This window comes from Cyprinodon tularosa, unplaced genomic scaffold, assembly GCF_016077235.1.
Source record: "Cyprinodon tularosa strain WSP-4 unplaced genomic scaffold, ASM1607723v1 ctg472, whole genome shotgun sequence".
Taxonomy (NCBI): Eukaryota; Metazoa; Chordata; class Actinopteri; order Cyprinodontiformes; family Cyprinodontidae; genus Cyprinodon; species Cyprinodon tularosa.
Window position 1 is genome coordinate 217,866 of NW_024039199.1, and position 22,633 is coordinate 240,498.

General features: G+C 40.1%; 1 protein-coding gene and 2 long non-coding RNA genes across 3 annotated transcripts; 2 read left to right on the top strand and 1 right to left on the bottom strand.

Moving 5' to 3' along the window:
• Window positions 1-521: 521 nt before the first annotated feature.
• On the top strand, window positions 522-21,429 carry LOC119794251. The gene is made up of 3 exons (XR_005282200.1): window positions 522-641; window positions 6,508-6,512; window positions 21,417-21,429. It is a non-coding gene; the product is annotated as an uncharacterized LOC119794251 (long non-coding RNA).
• Window positions 959-1,371, top strand: LOC119794250. Its single transcript, XR_005282199.1, has 2 exons — window positions 959-1,097; window positions 1,206-1,371. It is a non-coding gene; the product is annotated as an uncharacterized LOC119794250 (long non-coding RNA).
• Window positions 10,414-14,258, bottom strand: LOC119794248. Its single transcript, XM_038301711.1, has 2 exons — window positions 14,115-14,258; window positions 10,414-12,962 (listed from the first exon to the last, which is right to left on the bottom strand). Exon 2 carries the CDS (start codon window positions 12,936-12,938, stop codon window positions 10,932-10,934), a length of 2,007 nt encoding a protein of 668 aa, XP_038157639.1. The 5' UTR covers window positions 12,939-12,962; window positions 14,115-14,258; the 3' UTR covers window positions 10,414-10,931.
• Window positions 21,430-22,633: the final 1,204 nt, after the last annotated feature.

Below are 22,633 nucleotides of genomic sequence, written 5' to 3' on the forward strand. Positions count from 1 at the left end.
CTGAACTGATTTAGAAGGAAGAAGGAACCAGATCCTGTTTGTTGAGATCAGGAGACATTTGATGCTTTTCTATTAATAAAGTTTATGGAAGATGGGAAAGATTTTGGTAACAAATGGTTCCCTACTGCTGCTATTTACTTTATCATTATTTTACATATTTGTTTTTTGTTGTGTTTAAAAAAAATTTAAATTATTTTTTATTATACAACTTAAAATTTTAACTTGAAATATTCAGATTTATAGTAGAAAAATTGAGCAAAAACTAGAGGATCTGACTATAGATGAAAACGATTTTAATGCAGCTGAATATCTAATAAATCTACAATATATGAAATAGTTTTAATCAACACTCCAAAAAAATATCAGCTGATGAACAAAGTCCATCATTATGTCTCCTTGAAGATAAATATGTCCATTAAATGTGGAGTATGAATATTACTGAATGTCCTTGAACGCTTCATGTACAGTCCCAGTCAGAGATAAACTCACTCGACTTCCTGTAAATGAGGGTGGGAGGGGCTGAGTCTTTCCTGGTTCTCATGTTTACTTGAAGCAGGTAAAGAACAGGGAACAGAAGCTCAGGATCCATTTGGTCTCTGAAGAACAGGAGGATTAAAACAGCTTTCTGTCAGAAATTAAAGGTAAAATCACATTTGATTCTAACTTTCTTGTTTCTTAGTGAGTTTTTTCTCTCTGTGAGGAGAAAGAGACATGAACTGTGATTGGTTCTCTGTTCCCAGAGATGGTTCCTTGATCTCTGCTATGGTCTGCTGCTCTGCTTGCTGTCAGCAGCAATAAATCTCAGTGTTTCTGGTTATTGCTTCTGGTTCTGTAGAGGAACAAAGGTCCTCTGCTCTCCGTTCCCATGAAGGTTTCTGTGGTGCTTTCTGTCAGGGCCGCTGTGACAGATCAACTGGTGACGAGATCAGCTGGTGACAGCAGCTGGAAAACCGCAGATGTGTCTGTGGGCGGGGCTTTTCAGGAGCCCTCTCCTCAAACAGGAAGTAAGCTGCGTGTAGACTCCAAGAACTACAAATTATTTTGTTATCTGATCGATATGAAATACGTTGAGATTTTAAGAAGTCACCATCACAAAGGTATTTAATTGTAGTAAGAAAGCATATAGCATGTTTTAGGGATTTCTCCAAACCCGCACACAGAGATTTGAGGAACTTGTCCTGTTGTTGTTTATCTGTTTGTTTCAGAGCCTCAGCGATGAGAGAAAGAACCGAGTAGAAAAACCACAGAAAGCTGTATGAGAAGGAAAAACAGCCAGTGCAATAAAAGGTCAATGGGAACAACTAACTTCGTATTTTTTCCATTTTTCTGTCATCCTGTATGTCTTGTAAATTAAAATGAGCGAAAATAAAATTTTCCCTTTTTTTTTTTTTCTCAAAAGCGCTTTCTGTTTATATGGAGGGAAACTAATTACTTACAGTCCAACTCGTTTCCAGAGGAGTTATAAATGTCTTTAAAGTTTAAGATGTGTTGCAGGAACAAAGCAAAATAACATACCTGCTGCGGGGAAGAGTGAAATCTCTGAATTCAGTTTATATATTGTGTGAATATATGTGATATTTTGGGCATCGGGGCGAACAAATGCAGAACCTGCTGTACTAAAGCATTAAAAGAAGCAGCAGAGCCTCCATACTAACTGCTGCCAAACAATGAAGAAATAAAATAGGGAGATTTTACGGTAGATATCGGATCGAAAAAAAAAAAAGATCTAGTTATTATTTTCTCTTTTAATAGCTACGCTGCATAACTTACTGTCTAACTATCTCTTTATGGGATGGCCCCATTCAGTTCTAAGAGGAAAGAAGGAAAAAAAATTGTAATTATATCTGATATTCTGGAATTCAAACATGTTTTAGACGATCAGCAGACTCTGAAGCATTAACTGTCACCAGTTGATCTAGACCAGCTGTTCAACAGGCAGAGCAGACACAACCAACAGGTTCATTATCGCAGGTGGGGTCAGATGGAGTGTTTGTATCAATAGCTCGGCAGGTAAAGAGACGCCTTGCAAATAAAAGCAAGTATGGCCGCGGGTTCGTCTCCACAGATATCTTTATGCCCTTGTTTTATTTCAACATATTTTCCACAGATGGGCAATATAATATTATTTCCTAACTCTGAAATGACAAACATTTCCTCGCAATCAGCGTTTTGTGCTGAGTTGCTTTTTTGTCATTCTAATTGTACCAGTGAAGCAAACAATTTAAACTAATAGTAAAAGTAGACAAAACTATACTCTATTGCCAGTAACTTGAAAAGTGTGAATGATTTAAAGTTGTTCTGCATGCAAACCAAATAATGTGGCGTCCTCAAAACAATTGAAGGGAATAAGATAACAGCTGACTGTGTAAACATGGTCACACAACATGACGGGTTCATAATGATTAAAAATAATCAACAATAACAGTTAAACATCAATAACAGTAAAAAATCAACAATAACAGATAAAATTTTAAAGTAGGCTGCTACAACCCTAATTGAGGATAAGATTATAACATCCAAACAAAATCCCAGGAGATGGAGTGTTTTACAGCCCATATTCCTCCAGATCCCGCTGGATCACAAGTTAATCTGTGACACTGCAGATTCTGACGCTTCAGATCCTCACGATGCGTTTATTTGATCCCCAAACTTCAATTTCTCATAATATTTCACATTATCCACACACTACAGACGTGTGTTGGATAGATATTAGGCCAGGATAAATTATAACCTTTATACTGACCCGTTTGTTTACATTGGCGGCATTTTGATCGGGCAACCACGCAGCCAACTAATCTCTTCAAACAGCTGTGCTGTGGACCCCGTTTGTCACAAATTAATCTAGTTCTTCGTTTAAGAATATCTGCATTTTTCTACTAGACAAAACATCAAGGAGTCATGGCGACTCATACCCACACCGTAGCGGTAGCTGCTAAATCTGGGATTTAAATTTTGTTTAAATGTTTCTTTCCTCAAACCACAATTAGTGTTACCTGATACAGTTCATCATACAGGACAGAGTTTTGGGATCCACTAAAAAAAAACAACAACACCGTAGTAGAGACTTGTATTTGTGTCCAAATAGGAGAATAAAGGAAACATGAGAGCATGGAATCTAATAACAAGAAAATAACTTTTTGTCAATATTCAAAAAATAAAGTGGGAATAGTTGGAAGGATGAGAAGCCCAATTGTTCTGCTTGCAGTCAGTTTTTCTTAAATAGGTGCTGCTTACACATGTGCTTTCTGAATGACAGGCCTCTTTAATGGATTCATATTTACATTCAGGAATGTATAAAGTGGGCGGACTTTATCGTCCAAGCTACAGGTTTTCATTTAGAGCTTATCGTTCAGCAGGAGAAATGACACTCCAGTGTGAGACAGACTTTTATTTGTATTTTTTCTTTACACTTGTGAACGACTCTGTTCACTGTGTGGGATTCTTTCCACTATCTGCTTTTCTGTGGATACAAGTTCTTTACCACATCGTTCTAATCTGAAGAAATAAAACAAAACAGAAATTAATTCATTAAATATGTCGGTTGATTTTTTGGAATATTTTTTTCGCCAGGCATCAACACAGCTACCTAAGCTTCAGTAACATCTGCGGTGCGCATAGATTCTAACCAATTAATCTCGTCACCAGTTGATCTGTCACACCGCTCCTCCCTAAATGTTCAACATGCTATGTGCGCAGAGCCTCATCTTCCAATAGGGACACATTCAGCGAGCGGTAGCGCAAAATGCACAATGAATGCACGCTGGCCATTGGGGAGAGAAAAGAGAGCAGCTGGAATCTGATGATTGTCAGCAACTGACCAATCAGATGGCGGTGCGCGTGCAGTCAGGCTCTCTCTCTCTAGAGCTGCAGAAGATGAGATATCAACATGCCGCTCGGGCAACATCAGGAATCTGAACAGGAGAATAAAATAGTTAAAACAGGAGGAAACTGGAGTATCCCTTGAAGGCTGGTTAGTTGTTGAAATTTCAACTTTGTGACTCAAACATCTAAGTTTCCTCTGATCAGATAGAATCTCTATTTCCAGTCTCTGTCTAGACTGGAGATTTTCTTTTTTCCCTGATTAACATTTATTGAATGCCTTATTAATGCCCTATGCATTTACCTCGGATTGAAAGAGAGGGAAAAGAGCATTTTAGTTGGAAACTATAGCAAATAGATTATATATTGGCTATAGTTTTATATCAGTTAATGCTGTTAAGAAGGTTTAGACTTTTTAAATAGATAAATGTCACCATGTGTCGGAAATTAAATCCACAACCTTCATCTTTTGAGACTTCAGAGAAACACTTTTTGAAATGATTGGAACTGATGCATTAGTTGACAGAGGAAATAAAGAATCTATTTGATCCTGAATGATGTTTTCTAAGGACTTTATTTGGGCATAATAATAATAATAATAATGATAATAATGATGATGATGATTATGATAATAATGACAACAATAAAAATATAATATATAGCAATATGAGTAGTTTTTGTAAATATTAGTAGAAGTACTAGTAGTACTAACAGGCCAATAGTGGTAGTAGTAGATATAATAGTTGTTGTAGTAGCATTTGCATTCACTGCACATGAATAAGATTCATGTGCAGTGAATGCAATAATCAGTGCAGTCAGTTTATCCGGATTACCATCCTGCCTTCCAATATTATTTCTGTCGGAGCCGCTCAGACCCCCACATACAAGCGCTGTGAGTAGGAATCCCATTCAACAGCAGCCTATGGCCCGGTCGCCTCCTCACGGTTCGACGTGGCGGCTGGAAGGTGGTTTTCATGTACATAATCCAAACTGCAGGTACCTGGATAATAAAAGCGAACACGCTTTGTAGGCAGGTTTCAGCATTTTAAGTTAATTTACGTGTTAATAAACTGTTTCAGAGGAGTGATCACAGCACTCTGTATTATCAGCGATGTGTCTGTCTCCCAGCCAGCTCCCAGATCAGCTTCTCTGATTGGTTGATGCGGCGAGTCGAGCAGCAAAAGTTAAATTTTTCCATCTTGAGCAGCAGCGCGTTGCGCGCCTCACACGCACCCGCTGCTTCAGCTGCTCAGACGCGCTGCGCCTGCTGCTCAAAACCCGCTGCGGGACCTTTTGCTGCGCCTTGAGGCGCGTCAACCATTGACTTTGCATGTAAACAAAGTGATGCTGGGAGCCTGTTGCTTCCTGTGTGAATGTAGCATAAGTCAGGTGTATTTACTGTTACTGGTTATATTTGCACATTTTATGTTTTACAAACATAAAATGTCTGATTTTACAAATTTGAAAGTTATTTTTTTATATAAATATATACATTTTTTTTAACAGCAATTTGGTTTAAGTACGCAGTCATGGTCTATTTGCCTTAGTACATGCAGTGCCTTATATGACCATCAGGGGCAGCCTAGCACAAGTATGCCATACCAAAGAGAACTGGAACTTTCTCCTCAGCCAACATGTTAGAGCAGTGGAAAGAACATGTCTGTGGCTCATTTATTCAATTATCCCCCTTTTCAGGTATAAGTTTACATATAAACACACCTGTGCCCTTGGTAGTGGGTTTACTACCTGCTAGGCAGCTCATGAATATGTTTCATTACCATATACAGTGCTCAAAAAATTAAAGGAACACTTTGAAAACACATCAAATCTTAATGGGGAAAAAGTCATGCTGTTTATTTAAACTGATATGGACTGGGTGATCTGTTAGGAACAAAAGGATGCCACATCATTTGATGGAAATGAAGATTTTCAACCAACAGAGGGCTGAATTCAAAGACACCCCAGAAATTGCAGTGAAAAAATTATGCGGCAGGCTATTCTATTTTGCTGAATTTCCATTGCAGCAACTCAAAATGGTATTCAGTAATCTGTATGGCCCCCACATGCATGTATGCATGCCTGAAAAGGTCGGTGCATGCTCCTAATGAGACGACGGATGGCATCCTGGGGTATCTCCTCCCAGATCTGGACCAGGGCATCTCTGAGCTCCTGGAAAGTCTGAGTTGCAACCTTGCGGCGTCGGATGGATCGAAACATAATGTCCCAGAGGTGTTCTATTGGATTAAGGTCAGGCGAGTGTGGGGGCCAATCAATGGTATCAATTCCTTCATCCTCCAGGAACTGCCTGCATACTCTTGCCACATGAGGCCGGGCATTGTCGTGCACCAGGAGGAACCCAGGATCCACTGCACCAGCATAGGATCTGTGAATGGGTGCAAGGATTTCATCGCGATACCTAATGGCAGTCAGGGTGCTTGTCTAGCTTGTATAGGTCTGAGCGTCCCTCCATTACGGTGGCTGAGAAGTGCAAAACACATTTACAATTCAAAAACACATTAACAAATAAAAAACAAAATAACATTTGAAGAAACAAAATTATATTTTATGAAACAAATGTATTTTTGGAAAAAAAAGTTAAAATTTTTAAAAACAAATTTACATTTTAGCAAACAAATTTACATTTTAGGAAACAAATTCACATTTTAAATAAGTTAGATTTTAGGTGAGAGAAAGTTTCATTTTAGAGAAAAAAAATACATTATAGGGAAACAAATTTACATCTAAAAAAATTGACCGTTCGGAAACACTTGTACAAGTGCAAAGACAAAACTGCAAGCGGCAAAACACAGTTACATACGGAGCCCTAGAGGGGTCATCGCAAAAAGTTTTGCATGTTGAGAGAATGTGCGCTCGTTTTACTACATTGTGCGCTCGTTTAACTATATTGTGCCCTCGTTTTACTATATTGTGCCCTCGTTTTACTAAATCGTGTGCACAATTTACTATATAGTGCTCTCGTTTTACTATAGTGTGAGCTCATTTTACTAAATTGAGCTCTCATTTTAAGCATAGTAAAACGAGGGCACAATTTATAATATAGTGCTCTCGTTTTACTATAGTGTGAGCTCATTTTACTAAATTGAGCTCTCATTTTAAGCATAGTAAAACGAGGGCACAATTTATTAAACGAGTGCACTATTTACTCAAACGAGCGCACGATTTACTAAAACGAGCGCACAATTTATTAAAACGAGAGCACAATTTAGTGAACATGGTTATAGAACATTGTGTGCACGATCTACTTAAACGTGGCAGCAATATGTAAAACGTGCACTCAATATTGTCTTGGCACATGTAAACATGAGCACGTTATAGTATATTCGAGATCTCGATCTACTAAAACGCACCCACGAGTAATTAAAACGTGCGCTCGAATAAATTGTGTGCACAAAAAGGCTATAGTAATCAATCCAGAAGATAGTGGAAACTCCTGGTCGAATAGATTACATTTCCGTTTCGTAGCCTTTGAGATGGATCTGGTCAGGATATACCATGGTTTGGGCATGGCATATAAGGAAATATTGAGAACTCTAGCCACCCAGCATGGGATGGTTATGAGTTTAAGCACATTAAAAAGGATGCTGAGGGCGAACCGTCTCCGCCGTCGTGAGTATGACGATTTAGGTCATATTATAGAGTTCATTTTGAACGAACTCCAAGGCTCTGGGAGGTTACATGGGTACCGCTGGATGTACTATAAATGTATAGAACATGGTTTGCGCGTGAGAAAAGAAGATGTGCGCATCATTCTCAGCGCAGTTGACCCTGAAAGCGCTCAGTCCCGCCGCAGACGACGACTGAGACGCAGACAATACTTTTCCCGTGGGCCTAATTTCATATGGCACATCGATTCTTATGACAAGCTCAAGCCTTATGGCATATGCATAAATGGTTGCATTGATGGATATAGCAGAAAGATTATTTGGCTCAGGGCCGCCTTTACAAATAGTGATCCATGTGTGGTTGGGGGCTACTATGCAGAGGCGATAGAAAGGATGGGGGGCTATCCCAGACTTTTGCGCACTGACATGGGAACCGAGAATGTGGTCTTGAGAGACATGCAGGTGTACTTGAGACGGAATGATGAAGACAATAGAGCAGGACAATCAAGTTTTTTAACAGGAGAAAGCACTGCTAACCAAAGAATAGAAAGTTGGTGGGGAGTGATGAGAAGACAAGGAATTGATTACTGGATCCAGATGTTTAGCGAGCTGAAGGATGAAGGTCTTTTCACAGGGGACTATCTGGACAAGGCGTTAATCCAGCTGTGTTTCATGGGACCCATTAAGGTAAGTAGGCTAATGAATGCACAGTAATATATTAGATAACCTCTGATATAAATAAAGAGAGGGACGGAATAGCCTAGAGATAGAGAGCATCTTCATTGTTTGTAAAGGAAAGTTTTCACCGTCCGAAGTGATTTTGTTTTACTGCGCATCTTAAATACATATTAAAACTACTTTACTCCCACTGATCACAGCAAATATAGCTGCAAGATTTATATTCTTTAGATGAAAAACGGTTGATGCGGCGCGTCCAGCAGCAAAACTTCAATTTTTCCATCTCTCGCTGCAGCAGCGCGTTCACATCAGCTGTGAGATGGGCACGCATGGAGTCAGATTAACAGCGATTGTGATGAGTGAAAAAAAACCACCTGGTCTCCTCACATAGACCTCCCTCAGCCACTCTTTCATCATCTCCTCAATGAGGTGGTCTCAAAAGTCGCAGTTACAACACACATAGGGCGCACCGCACATTTTGAGGCGAAAATATTAGGGTGACTAAACGTCCGTATTTCCCGGGACATATCCGTATTTCACGTCCTGTCCCGGGTTTTTTTTTTTTTTAGAAAGTAAGGAAATGTCCTGATTTCACTGCGCACAACGCTCCGTGTGACGTAATCCCTGAGCCGCGTCAGTGCGGGCAGCCCTGTTCTTAATCAGAGGCTCTGTTCGAAATCCTGGGCTGCATCCTCCAAGGACGCGGTCTACCTAGACTGGATCATTCAAAGTCCTTGAAAATAAGGAGACTGGAAGAGTTTTGGCTGTAAATTCGAACAGGTCCACCCTTCAGCGGGTTTCACCGCCGTATGCTTTGTTGCTTAGCAACCGTGAAAGGTGACACACAAAGCAGGAAAAGAATGAATACCGAGCTTTTCAAAACTGTTTGTTTATTTATTTTTTAAAAAGTTAAAGTGAACAAAGACTACACTCACAAGAATCCAGAGTGGAATAAAGGTCCAACAGCCGGGAGCAGGAACAAATCAAATCAAATGTAATGATAGAAACCTTAGTCAGTTAAATAACCTGCTGCTGTCATTCTGCACATCTCTGATGTTGCTGCTATTTTCAAATATCCATTACTGTAAAAATGTCCATAGCTGCATATTGGTTATTTATTCTCCAGTTTTATATTGTTAAAACACTTTACAGAATTTTATTTTTTATATTTTAACCCTTCCCTATTATGTTATTCTTATACATTTTTCTAAGGTCCTCATTTGTGTGACCATTTTCAATAATCTTTCTGCTGCTGTAAATTTGCCCATTGTGGGACAATAAAGGGATTTTCTATTCTATTCTATTCTATAAAAGGGGTAGAGAGATATAACTAAATCTAAACAATGTACCTACAAAATGTATCTGCAAAATCTCTAATATTCAACAACAAAAAATACTTAGTTAAGCATATTGTGCAAAACAATAAAAAAATTAAACTCCTATCAGATTTATAGTTCCCACTCTGCAGATTTCTTAGAATCTGTCCTTAAATTACAGCCAAACTCATTTACACAGTAACAGATAAAAACCTTTAGATAAACCAAACATTACCGCCACATATCTGACTCTATAACCATTAAAACAACTAGTAACAAGTAACATTTCCTCTCATCACGGAGCAAATCCCGATGATGAGACATTTGTTCTTTCAATCAAACCCCCCGCTCCAAGGTGTCCTGGTTTTCCCAAATGAAAATATGGTCACCCTAGTTGATGTGCGCCTTATAGTTGTGAAAATACGGCACATTTCTTTCATCAAAACATTTTTCTTGGGATTCTAAATATCACTGACCTATGTATATTTCCTTTTTTCAGGACGAGTTAAACAGCATCATGAACATCTGGAACGCACATCGCATCCGCCCCTCTACAAACGCGAGTGTGCCGTCTGGCATACCTGATCTGATGTATGTGGCATCACATTTGTGGGGAGCTGATGATCTTCTCGTGCCTGTTAATGCAGACGATTTAGCTGTATGTAAGGAAAACTGCACATTCTTAAGTTCTGTTCCATGCAATCCTGAAATATTTGATTTTTGCGCAAATGTGATGTTGGAGAGGGGATTGGAGTTTTCTTCAAACTGTCCACAGGCACAGGAATTGTACATTACTTTGAGGGACTTTGTTCGTCCACTACTAATTGAGTAGGTGGCTGTAGAGAGAGACAAACACATCTCTTTCACCTGTGTTTACAGCAAATCTGAAGAAAATTAGCCTAGGATCTGAATCTATTTATTTTGAACACATAATGTATCCCCCAGCTTAAAAACAGTAATAAAAAGCACAGTACACATAAGATGACTTCTGCAAAAACAACATTTATTGTTTAAAACGCGCTGCTTTTCAGTTGAACAAGTAACAGTTCCTCATCATGACAAGGAATACAGGGCATACTAAATATATAAAGAACCCTGTTAAAAATGTTTGCTCTTAATTGAAAACAACATCTGCCCATATGTAAAACATTGCACATGGTTCAGAAAAAAAAATATTTTTAGGCATAATAAAACAAAATAAGATTTGTTGTTTCTTTACTAGACTAAAACCTGTAAATGTGTTATTCACAACTGCTTGTTTTAAACACTTGTGCAAGAACTTAAGAAAGTTGACACCTGTTTTATCCAGGAATGTTTACAAAATGTGTCATTGAAAAATAAAATGTTTTGCACATATTCAGTTTACTTATTATTATTTAACAAATAAATAACCTGAGTTATTTAGTATCAGAACAGCTTACCAACTGCCTTCCTTCAAAAAGCTAACCAAACTATTGAGAACTGCAAACTGACATTATGTAGCTGATGAGACAATCTACACTATATCCATTACCCACACAGAACTAGTCAGCACACTATTAAAATCATTCCTGAGGTCTGGGTAATTGTAGTAACCAACAGGCAATTTAAGAATGCACCCACATGTGTGAGCCTGAGGCCTGCGCTGAAAATCAGATGTTTCAGTAAACTCAACCTTAATGGAATGCCCAACCAAATTTGAGCCAGTGCAAAACCTCAGGAAGTTTTGTAAAGTTTGATGGTCAGCTTCCACAATGTAACGTTTCAGATGGCGAGCAACTGCATGCTGTGTTGCGGTCATCACATCTGGGAACTGGAGAAGCTCCTTCACGGCCTTCGAAGTTGGTTTTTTTTGCTCTAACAGTTTATGCAGCTCATCGATCGGGAGAGTGCGGGCTAAGGTATCAACTACGGGGCGCCAGCATTCAATGATGTACATTGGTGCTTGGACTATAGACTTATGACCCATTTGTGAGAGTAATGGGACAAGATTATCTTTATTTGGCACCTGGTGACACTCATGGACATCAAGGAGATCAAGCAGAGTCTCCATTTCGACTGAATCAATGTCATCCAAGGCCCTGAGAAGAATCTGTCTCTCCTGATCTGACACATACTGTAGAAATCCATCCTTGCAGCTGCTAACTGCAGACCCATACAGCACCTCCTCCAGGAATGGGGCTGCTAGCTGCACTGGGAAGTACCCAGCACGTTTCCATCCCAAAACAAGCACCCTAGCAACAGCCTTCCATTCTTCAATTTGAAAATCGTGCCTGATAAAAGGCACTTTGGCATCACGGCCCATTGTGTATCTCCCATAGAACTCTGTCCAGAATTCTGTGATGCAATCACGGAGCAATCCTATCCCTTCTCCCTCTTCAAGCTGACCATTAGGCAATCGCATCTTAATGTAGATCTCTGACTCTAAAACATGAGGATCTTTAAATGCCTTGATAAGATCAGCGAGACAGTGTCCTCTACGTATGATTAACGTGACACTGGGCACATGGTCACTGTCTGACTCAGGGAAAGAGTCTGCAACAGGAGGCTGCAACATCCAAGAGTCTTGGGGAGGAGATTCAGTAGTGGTCAGGTCAAAAACTGAGGAATACACAGAATTACATGGCAAGGATTCACTGGCTGTTGAAGAGATAGTGTGCAGTAGGCCTATTCCTGCAACTGTGGGTTCCACCCCTGTAACTAATGGTTGGCTTAGAGGCGGTTTAGGATCACTGACAGGCTGTGCCAATGGAGATGAATCAGCAGGGGTCATATTATCTACAACAAGAGACACTGTAACAGGGGAAGCTTCATTTCCTGCTAATGTGTACTGGCCAGTCCAAACCACTGTGTCGTCCATGTTATTGTCTGTGGGAATCTCGATGTTGACAACATAGTCGTCATCTGGTTCTGGTAAGTACTGCCTGACTTCAAAAGAACTTTCAGCAACATCTGCAACTGAAGTTGAGCTCTGCGGGGTTTTGGGATGGATGTCTTCTTCTATCTGTACATCCCTTAACTTGGTGCAGAGATACAGTCGTAGTATTCGAACACGACTGAGGTTGTACAGTTGCTCAATAGTGCTTGATATCTCCACTTCAATCTGTGACGACTGAATTTCAGAATGGTAACATGAGAGCTTTTTGTTCTTTGATGCCCCATCTGGAAAAAAAATATTTTCTGCCATGACCCTTACTTCCTCCACTGTTAGGTTTTTATCAATGGTCAAATGTCTGGTTCCTCCACCTTTAATGGCCTTCACCTGCTTGTACTGCTGTTGCTTAGAATCAAAATCCATCCATCCTAATTCAATCCGCCTCTCTCTTTTTTCTGCATTCTTATTCCCAATCCAAGTTGAATTTTTTGAAGGCTTCACACCTGGTGCTGATAGTCTTCGGCGCAGTCGAGTCAGTATATGGTCTCTTCTTGAATTACTGGCTGTGCTGGATCGCCTACAAAAGGCCACCACAGCTATTCGGTCCCCTGATTTAGGAATGTACTCTGCCAAGTCACCATCACTCATTAGTGGTATCACAGATGGATCAATCTGTGAGAAAGAACAGAACATGGAAGAAGAATGTTAGCATTGAATATTAACTAATAAATCATAGCTTCAGATGCTACTTCAACATTTTGGTTATCAGCACAGCTGACCGGACAAAACAACCAGTCCTGTTGTCAGGCTATAGCCTACAACTCCAAATCAGGAAAAAATTGGGACGTTGTGAAATGCGAATAAAAACAAAATGTAATATTCTGCAAATATAAGGTCATCTTTAGCTGCAAAATGGGCACAGACATGTTGAAAATGACAAATTTGACCATTTCATTGGAAAATATATGTTAATTGTGAATTTGATACCAGCAACGCGTTTCCAAAAAAGTTGGGATGGGGGCAATCAAATGCTGAAAAAGTTGTGTAATGATAAAGAAAACATAAGGAGGAATATTTCACAACTAATTAGGGTTAGGGTAAAGTCACACGTCGTTATCACTTGGTCCTATTTTCTCTCTGTTCGTATCAGTGCACGCCGTCATTCAGACAGCTAGGGCCTACTAACCTGACAACAGCCAGATGCATGTCTCCCTCCGCCCAGCTAGGAGCTAGGCGGAGGGAGACATGCATCTGGCTGTTGTTGAGCTCGCTGTCTGAATGACGGCGCGCACTGATACGAACAGAGAGAAAATAGGACCAAGTGATAACGACGTGTGACTTTTCCACTACAACGTTTTTGGGATGCAAAAATATCACTCTTTTGAACACATAATGTTTTGGGAAGAGAAACGTTTTATTTCGCTGGGTCTAGCAAACCTGCCGGACTACTTTCGGCTTGACCAAAACTGGACGAGAACTCTGCTCACAGGACGCTGCCAGGGGTAAGTCAGTGTGATTGCATGACACTGGTGATGGGGATGCCATAAAGATTCATGTCAAAAATACCGAACTATCCCTTTAATATGTTTAGACCGGCCAGTGATGATTCAAAAAAAAAAAAAAAAAATATTGTTGGACAGACGTTTAAAAATTGACTTCAAACATTTAATCTCATGAATTTGGGCTTTCACTGCCATCTGCTGTCATATGAGAGTAACTACAACTTGCCGACCATAAGCTTTTTCATATTTCTTGTCATTTTAAACATGAAACTACACACACACACACACACACACACACATATATATATAATGTCACATTTACTTGATGGAACGGAGTACTTTATCTGCCAATAAGTCGCCTCTGCCGGCAGCAGCCACCATCGGCCTCTCCGATGGCAAGCTCTGCCGGCAGCAGCCGCAGTGGCGGATCTAGACCAAATGCACCAGGGAGCCAGGAGGGGGCCAGCGTGTTTTCATGGGGGCACAGAAAAGCATGAAATAAAAAACAGGGCAAGGGATTTAAATATATTAAGAGAGCTGTATGAAGTGAAATTTCTTTTCAATTAGGTTCAATAAAAATTGTATTTCTTATGAGGTCAATATACATTCATAATTTAGGAATTTTACATATTTACTTAAGTTAAAATTACCATTTTCTATTAAATCTGATTTAGTACCTTTTTTTTATTTGTTTGGAAAAAAAACATTTAGCAGATGAAAAATGGGATCCTATCTCAATACGACTGAAGCTATCACCTAACTGTTTTTAAATAATTAGTAAAGGAAAAAAATGAAATAGATCCAAAGGACCCATTAGTAACCAAGTCTGTTCCAGCGCATATCATCATTAGAATTTCTTATAAGCATTATTTCTTCAGTACAGGGGCCAGGACATGATTTACAGGGGCACTGGCTCCCATTGGCCCCTGTCTAGAACCGCCCATGAGCAGCCACAATCAGCCTCTCCGATGGCAGCATCTGCCGGCAGCGGGCACCACCGTTGGCAGCATATTGGCAGCGACCACCATGATGACAGTCCGGCTGTCCTGCCAGTAGGCTTCCCTTGCGACTCCCAGGTTTACTGACACCGTTTTGGTGGCTGCAGCAGCCGGTTTTTGTTAAATAACTTAATAATACCTTATTTTTATATATATATACTTTGTTTCGTTTTAAAGTGGGGAAACGTAACGTTAGTTTCTCAGGTAGCTCATCTGATGCTTTCCTTACCTTGTTAGTAGGTTACAGACAGTGATAAGGTTGGCTACTTATTTTACTTTTAATTTCATTTGAATTAGCTTAAGCAGCGTTTATATTTTCTTTATAAATAAATTAACTTGCAAATTATGAGGGCAAGGCTTTTAAAGTTTAAATCTTCTGGCAAAGATAAAGTAAAGAAGATCCTGCAATTTATGGAAGTAAAGCAGAATAAAATCCAGCAAGATCAGTAATATGTCAATTAATTATATTTGCCACATTCCCATGTAAATATCTGTCTTTGGAGGATGTGTTTTTTAGCACCCCTAGTTCTCTCATTTTTATTCCAAATACAATTTATAATTTGAATCACAGGGCTATTTTTATCTCTATGGTTCAGTATTTTCTCAAGTAGCAACTTTAACTGCTATACTTTCCTGTCTTAAAAGACAGAACTCTATTAGTCTAAAAAAAAACCTCATTTGTCGAAATGGGGGGGGGGGCTGTTGTTTGGACCCCTTAGGGGCTTTTAAAAAAAAAATTTCTTTTTTTGCACTTTATGACACAAAGTAGCCTATATTTTGTGGATGTACAGCTACATTTCTCATGTAAGTTTGCGTAGTTTTAACACAAACATTTATTTTTGATATTGCACCAGTACAGTTAATGAGCAACCTGTACTTGTGTGCTTGTTTGTTCTGTCTAAAATGTTTATTTTGGAATAAAGAGTATAAAATATAAAAAATATTTTTTGTCCGATTCATCGATTAATCGAAAAAATAATCGGCAGATTCATCGATTTTTAAAATAATCGTTAGTTGCAGCCCTAGAATAGTCCATGTTGAGGGTGGGTGCGATCTATGATGGAGGCAGGTCTACAGTAGAAAACTAACCAAATTAATTGTGTTGATCCACCTCAAAAAAATCATGCAAAAAGTGTAAGTAAAAGAGATCTGGGAGACTTTGCACATGCAAATTTGCATGCAGCCTTTTGTGCTGTGGAGGAAAAAATAGGTGACTGCTTCACCTATTTAGTTCACAAGAAAAAAAATGCAGAAGAGGTTCACCACTCAGAAGGCATTGGAACTGATTCTGAGCTGTGCCAGCCCTTGTGATTCAGATGGAGAAGACATAGACCTTCAACCGGATTCGGACTCTGAGCTGTCTTCGGGTTAGATTTCTCAACCTACCTATTTTATTTTCCTGACATTTTTTTAGTTGGAACCAAACAAAAAGTTAATTTGAAGATGTTTATCTTGCAGATGAGAGGACTCTACCTCTACCAAAAAAGAGAGCTGGTTTGGGGAGTACACCGTCAGAGAGAAAGATGGCACAGTGTGGTGTGAAGAACAAGTGGGGACACATCTCCATTTCACTCCAATAGAAACGTACGCCACAGATGGAGAGCCAAGCGCTAAGACCAGACGAAGAATCCGGAGTCGCCTTCAGAGCTTCCTCTGTTTTATCACTCTTGACATGCTTCGTAGCATTCGAGAATGGACTACTCAACATGCACGTCACACAGAGCAGCTGGATTGGTTCATGGATCTCCCGGAACTAATGGCATTTATTTCAGTCATTATTTTGAGGGGGTTGATAAAGGTTCCATCACTATGTGACAGCTGGTCAGCAAACCTGGCAAACCCAAGGATCATTGCAACTAGGGCCCGAAACCGCTTCCAAGACATCATGCAACACCTACACTTTGATCACATGTTTACACGCAGTGAGCGAGTGGAGACCGATAAGTTTGCTGCAATCTCTGATGTTTGGGGATCGTTTGTCTCTAACTACATCGCATCCTACAACCCTGGTCGACACATCACTATTGATGAACATCTTTTTTCATCAAAGACTCGCTGCTGTTTCCTGCAATACATTGCAACAAAACTGGACAAATTTGGCATCAAGTTTTGGGTGGCTTGCGACTTGAAATCAAAGTACATCTGAAATGTCTTCCCATATCTTGGCAAGGACCCCATTCGTCCCAGTGGGGAGAGACTGTCCGAGACTGTAGTGATGAGGCTGATGGAACCCTTCATGGACAAGAAGTGTAACCAAGGACAATTTCTTTACATCACTGTCACTTGCACAACGACTGCTTAGCCACAGTAAACAAGAGACGCCGGGAAATTCCTCAATCCACTAGAAAGATGGATCGCACTGAATTCACCACTCAGGTGTTTTCAATCACTGGTGCCACACTTACAGTGTATGCGCCCAAACGGAAGAAGGCAGTTTACGTTCTCAGCAGCATGCACAGCGTGGTTGAGACTGAGGATACCACCAAAAAGAAGCCAAACACGGTCATACAATATAACATAAAAAAATTGCGGTGTGGATGTGATGGACCAAATAGTGCGGGAGTACAGCGTGCGTGCAGGAACACTGAGATGGCCAGTTGCTGTGTTCTACAACATGATTGACATGGCAGCACTGAATGCACATGTGCTTTATCAGGCACGCATTGGGGTGCAGGAGAGACTTGGTTGAGCTTGCAAAAGAGTTGGGTAACTCTCATGTGAGTGAGAAGAAGGCACACAAGGAGAAACTGCTTCGGCAACAACCTTCCACACCCAGCTCAGGCAAAAGGGCAAAGTGTCAGGTCAACCATCGATGCAGGAACAATTGTGCAACTGTGAGATGCGTTGACTGCTACAAATACACATGTGGCAAATGCACCAGGGTCATACCCTGGCAGTGCCAGGTATGTTCTGACAGTGCAGACAGACTGCTGAGTGAGTGCTGAAATGCCAGTCACACAAGGACATGCCACTTACACACACACACACACAGCCCCCCACTGTGCCTAGTGTAAATATGTGTGGAATTGTTTTATTTCTTGTATTTTTTGTATCATTTTTAATGACAAAAATAAAAAGCATTTAAACAAATAACAGTTGTTCTTTTGTATATTTCTCATGCTGGAATTTCAGTCCTCTTGACTTAGACACAAATACTTCTGGTCATAGCTCACAGCTGTACCTGGCTGTAAAATATATCTCCATTTAAAATATTAAAATTAATTCATTGTGCTTTTTTGATAAAATAAAACTAAGCTAAATATAATATATATATAATCTTTATATTATAAAATACAATATACTGAATAGAACTAACTAGACAGCTAGTTGAGAGTTAAGCTTTCCCCCTTCCTTTGGTGCACCAGTAATGGCCTTATTTACAGAACAATAGTGCATGTTCACACCTGCTTATAGGATGCTAATTAATATCCTTCAGGTCAGTCGACCCGTCTCTGGCCTCCAAAGGTAGAAATGTTAAATGACCATTCTCTGGTCATTCTAGTGTTAAATTCAGGTGTTCTCATTGCTTTGTGCATGAAGTGTATGGTTACCCATCCCACAATATAGTATCCCCAAAAGATATAGCTCCTATATTGCTATCTTTAAATCAGCTTGCAGTTAAAAAAATAATAAAATAATAATAAAAAATAAATAATAAACAAATGGTGATGTTTTAGATCCTGGGCCTGATATTGAATTTCCATAAGCACCATTAACTCATTAAGTCTTAAAATGTTTTAATTTATTCTAAAGTGCATTTTATTGTTGCTACTTTACTATTCCCAAATGTTGAATTTTCAACATTTAAACCTGACCAACCTATTTATCAAAAAACCAGTCCACTCTATAACATAGTAAAACATCTCTAAATCCTCTTTTTTATTCCTTTATTTAAGATTAGCTCACCCCCTGATGATATGGAGAAAATTAGTAGACCGTTTCAACTAGGGGTGTAAATAATAATCGTTTTGTATCGATGCATGGATCCAACAACCGACGATCCGATGCATCGACACATCCGCAAGAGAATTGATTCATGTTTTATGTTTTCCTCCCGTCTATTTTTATCCATTTGTTCCTGGGCGTAATTCTCCCTCCCGTGTTGCGGTGGCGCTAAACCTATTTTGCCCTCCTACCTCGCTTCCTGGTTATACTCCTGCAGCAGTGTGTTGCAGTAAGCTTGACACAGACATTTTTAAATTATGCTCAATATTGAAGCGTGGTCTGAGCTACACACTGTGGGTCTAGCTAAGGCAGAGGCGGTGAGGAAGTGGGGGTGAGTTTAGTCCGACGACGGAGGGACATTAGTGCCTAAAAGAGCGGAGATCCAGGTGGAAAAAGGGTCCCACCATTCTCGCACACCTCGCTCTTCTAGCGGGTCAAACTTCATGAGTTGTTTTCCGCAATTTCAGTCATAAAAAACAAAACAAGCTGGTCTCCTGTCTGCGGCACTGTTTACGGTCAGCTACAATTTGGGAGAGGTGCATCAGAGTTTCTCTCAAGGGGGCGGGGACGTCTGGAGCCAAGTATTGCATTGAACTCATTGCACTGATTTTCTGCAGTATTTTTGCAGTATTTTTTGATGCAACTTTTCTGCTTCTGTTATTTGCTGTTGTTTAAAAAAAAAATGCATAACAATATTACAGCTTTCATTGATATATTTCAAACTTGAAACTTTGTTTAGCCTGTAAGGTGTAAAAAAATAAAAAAAAATAAAAAAATAATTAACCGATTAATCGAATAGAATCATATCGTGGTGTATTCTTGAGTATCGAAAATAATCGAATCGTTGGGTCAGGAAATCGATACTGAATCGAATCGCCATGATGGATGTGATTTACACCCCTAGTTTCAACCTGTCGACAAAGTTATTCCTATAATTAAACTCTATGTTGTTGCCATCACTACTGTTTAAAAAAAATAAAAAATCCCCAAATACTGCCGTGTTGTTTAGAAAGGTATTAGATCTACCTGCTGATCCCTGTAAACCAAATATATTATTCATGGATCTGTATTAATCAACCAGTTTTAAATAAGTTGCTCATAATTTTTCATTGTGAATAACAAGTCTGGTGTGTCAGTTCACTTATCTTTTTTCATCAGTCTTGTCTGAGGATCCCATGACATCCATCACACCATATCTGCCAGTGGCCTGTTCTCATCTGAAGCAGTGGGCATCCAGTCACTTCCTTAATGTCTGCATCTCAGCAGCTGCACACCATCCGTCCTTCAGAAGTTTAGGTGTAAAATTAGTCTCTGTGCCCCCTTTAGTGTAATTCATCCTGTGACTCAAGAAAGAAAGTGTCCAATGTCTCACCAAACAAAAATCCATTGTACATTTTGAAACATTTCCATCCATAGTGTAGTCAGTGCTATTCAAACAAAATTAACTTCAAGCCACGTCTTTTTTTTTTTACTAAAGATTAAGATGTTGGTAAACAAACAGAAAATGACAAACACAGAGACACAAACAGCGACAAACATGTAAGATTAAAAAAAAAACTCCCGTGGTGTCGATTTCTCCAAAAAGTTGTAGCTTCATCATGTCATTCACTTAATGCCTCTGTCAGCATGACTGCTCTTAATGGGTGTGCAATTCCAGCCCAACAAAAGTCCTCGAGCTTCAAACCACCACATCAATCTGTACCTCATAGGTCATATCAGAACCCCAGAAGAATTAAAACAAACTCAGAGCTCTTCAGAATGGCCTTCAGCCAGGAACAAAACATGCAGCTCACAATCTCTAAACACTGTATCTGTCATGCTGCGTTCTAACACCTTCTCTCTGATGTCATAATCAATGATTCGGATCCAGTCCAGTTATGAACCAAGTCAGTCCAGTCAGTCAGAACCTACTTAAATCCTCCTATCCAAAAAATTCAACCATCTGAACCCCTGTCTCTCTCTAGTTGCTCTCAGCCAAGTTGTTCATTTTATTTGCGAGGACTTCTGCACCTGCTGGGAAAATAAGGGTTAATGCACATCGTAAACAAAACACAATGAAGGATAAGACTTTGCCAGCCTGTCCTGGAAGAAAATGGATTTAAGGATTGTTACAAACACAGCCTGAAAAAACAAAAACTTATTTAAGCAAAATAACCTCCTGATTCTCCTTAACTTGGCCTCCAAATTATCATGCCTGCTCACTGACAGCCTCACTGTCACTATCTACCAGGAGGGCAAAAGTAAATGACTCCTCAGATTTGTTACCAAGAAAAGCAATCCAAACAATTAATCAATAGTTCATAATTTCATTCACAAAAATTAGTAAAGTTAGTATAATTTGATAAGTCATGCCCAGATGAGTAGTGAAAAGATAAGTGTTAGCAGTGATGAGACTAACGGCGTTGAAAGTAACGGCGTTACTAACGCCGTTACCTTGTTTTAGTAACGAGTAATCTAACTAATTACTTTGACTGTAACTATAACGCAGTTACCATTGCAGACACCCGGTTACTGCGTGTTACTCAGGTCGCACAATGAACCTTTTTTCGTGATAGGACTCGTGCGCGCCTTGTCATAAGAGAGGGGAGGATGATAATGGCTGATGTATAGTGAGATTCCGTCTGTCAGTTGGGTAGGTGGGTGTTTCTGCTGGTGGGTGTTAACGTACAGCACACACAGAGAGATGGAGAGTGAGGAGGACTCCAGCAGCAAAACAGCCTTTTTTTCAGATGGAAATACCGGTGTTACGTCGAGCTGCGTTTCCCCACCACATACGGTTTCCCCTGCATCTCCGCACAGCGCAGACGGCACGATTCACCGCGCAAGCGACAGGAAACGCGCGTGCTCGCTAAAAGCGTGCAACAGTCGCCCTGTGCTCGCGCCACAGGAGAACTATGGAGAGCGTTTACGATCAAATGATCGCCTATATGGAGAAAGGGAGAAATATGGATGGATGGATGGATGGATGGATGGATGGATGGATGGATGGATGGATGGATGGATGGATGGATGGATGGATGGATGGATGGATGGATGGATGGATGGATGGATGGATGGATACTCTGCCTTTTCAACCTAATGTATTTTTTATTTTAAACATCATTTGATGGCCTTTGTGGCAGGGATGGAGATCCATATTTTATGTCACACCCAGAGTATACACTCACCGGCCACTTTATTAGGTACACCTGTCCAACTGCTCGTTAACACTTAATTTCTAAGCAGCCAGTCACATGGCGGCAACTCAGTGCATTTAGGCATGTAGACATGGTCATGACAATCTCCTGCAGTTCAAACCGAGCATCAGTATGGGGAAGAAAGGTGATTTAAGTGACTTTGAACGTGGCATGATTGTTGGTGCCAGAAGGGCTGGTCTGAGGATTTCAGAAACTGCTGATCTACTGGGATTTTCACGCACAACCATCTCTAGGGTTTACAGAGAATGGTCCGAAAAAGAAAAAACATCCAGTGAGCGGCAGTTCTGTGGGCGGAAATGCCTTGTTGATGCCAGAGGTCAGAGGAGAATGGCCAGACTGGTTGGAGCTGATAGAAGGGCAATGGTGACTCAAATAACCACCCGTTACAACCAAGGTGGGCAGAAAAGCATCTCTGAACGCACAGTACGTCCAACTTTGAGGCAGATGGGCTACAGCAGCAGAAGACCACACCGGGTGCCACTCCTTTCAGCTAAGAACAGGAAACTGAGGCTACAATTTGCACAAGCTCATCGAAATTGGACAATAGAAGATTGGAAAAACATTGCCTGGTCTGATGAGTCTTGATTTCTGCTGCGACATTCGGATGGTAGGGTCAGAATTTGGCGACTACAACATGAAAGCATGGATCCATCCTGCCTTGTATTAATGGTTCAGTCTGGTGGTGGTGGTGTCATGGTGTG